The 1,661-nt window shown below is 72.2% G+C and overlaps 1 protein-coding gene across 1 annotated transcript in view; it reads right to left on the bottom strand.

Moving 5' to 3' along the window:
* Window positions 1–1,661, bottom strand: part of H696_01823 (hypothetical protein) — a gene marked incomplete at its 5' end in the record, with an annotated part of 2,570 nt that continues 909 nt past the window's right edge. The window contains 2 exons of the mRNA XM_009495722.1: window positions 1–427; window positions 535–1,621. Coding sequence (XP_009493997.1) covers window positions 28–427; window positions 535–1,621 — 1,487 coding nt within the window. The 3' untranslated portion in view covers window positions 1–27. The remainder of the gene's footprint in view (window positions 428–534; window positions 1,622–1,661) is intronic.

The raw sequence follows: 1,661 nt of genomic DNA, 5'->3' as shown, positions 1-1,661 counted from the left end.
GCCGGCTGGCGGTAAAACCACCGGGCCTTACCGGTAAAGGTCGGCCGAGTGGTGAGAGTGGTGCGAGGGGTGGTGGTCGTAGGTCGAGGCGCCGGAGGCCGCGGTGGATGATGGCCCCGACACCGAGTGGTGGTGTGAAGCGTAGCCAGGGTATGAACCTGCGGCGGGGACGGGTCCGCCGGGGGGCGGCTGCTGCCCGCCCGGGCCGCCACCACGATGGGCGTGATGGCCGGAGGATGACAGGGAATGGTGCCCGGCCGATGGGGCCATCGGCGGGCCGCCTCCCGAAGCGGCGGGCCCAGCCCCATGGTGCTGGCTGTGCCCGTAGTGCGAGGAGGGGCCGGCGTGGTGGTCGTGGTGGTATGCCGGGGCATAGGTGCCGCTGGAGGCGGGCCCGGCCGCCGAGCCGCCCATGGCTCCGTGGTACCTGGGAGGAAGGGGGAAAGGGGTGGCAGTGGTGGTGAGTGGATGGGGGGGCGGGAGGAGGAGGCAGCATGCCGAGAGGAAGGCGGAGAGAGGGAAGAACAAACATACTGGCCAGAGCCGGGGCCGCTGTAGCGCGGGTCGCCGCCATGATACGCCGGGTCGCCCGAGGACTGGTAGCCACTGGCGCCCGAAGCGGGGGGGTGATCGTATGCATGGGCGCCGCCGCCGCCGGCACGCCAGGCGCCGCCGGAAGAGAAACTCCCCCGCCGGGGGCCCGAACCGCCGGCATACGCCGCCGAGTCGCCCCGGCGCGAAGAGGGGGCAGCCTGTGGCTGGTACTGTCCATCGGCGGTGGCCGGGTCATACCCGGCCCCAGGACCGTAATACCCCCCGTCGGTGGCCGAGGGCGGGGGCGAGGGGGAGTGATAGTTGCTGGAGGAGGGCCCATGGGGATGGGCACCGCCAGGAGCACCGGCAGTGTTGCCGCCGCCGCCGCCGCCGCGAGGGCCGCCACGCTGCGAGTGTCTCCCGGGGCCAGACACCCCGCGGTAGGGCGCCCCGCGGAAGGATGGCCCACCGCCGGAGCCGCCGTAGTGGCCATGGTGGTGATGACCACGCCCGGGGGCATGCTGCGACGAGTGGTGCTGGTATGCATGGTGGTAGTTGCCGCCACCGGGGCCGGCGGAGCCCTGATGATGATGGTGATGATGGTAGGCCCCGCCGGAGGAGCCGGGAGCCGGGTGGTGCTGGGACCCGGCCGGGGCTTGGTGCCGGCCTGCCGACCGGGGCTGGTGGCTGGCGGCGAAATTGACCACCAACGGCCCGACGAGGGGCTCCTGGTCGGCATCCTCAGCACGGCTGGCCCGGTCGCGGTTGACCACGTCCAGGGCATCCTGGCCGAAGAGAGCCGCCGGGAGCATGGTCCCGTTGAGGGCCTTGATGGCCCGGTTGGCGCCCTCGGTGGAGGCCATCACCACGAAGGCGCACCCCCGACCGAGGCCGTTGCGCTGGGCATCCGGGGCGTCCTGCGGCAGGGAGGGATTGTGCACGGTCCGCATGACGATGACATCCTGCGGGGTTTCGCCGCCGTGCGTGGTGAAGAGGGCTCGCAGGGCCACGGTCAGCGAGCAGGGCGGCGTCGAAGGGTAGGGGGTCCGGGGGAGTTGACCGATGAAGAGCTTGGTAGCCGCGTTGTCTTTGGAGGTGCGTGAGTGGAGGGGGAGGGGGAGGGGGAG

This window comes from Fonticula alba (genome assembly GCF_000388065.1).
Source record: "Fonticula alba strain ATCC 38817 unplaced genomic scaffold supercont2.3, whole genome shotgun sequence".
In the NCBI taxonomy this organism is placed as follows: Eukaryota; order Rotosphaerida; family Fonticulaceae; genus Fonticula; species Fonticula alba.
This window is presented reverse-complemented; position numbering and strand designations above follow the sequence as displayed.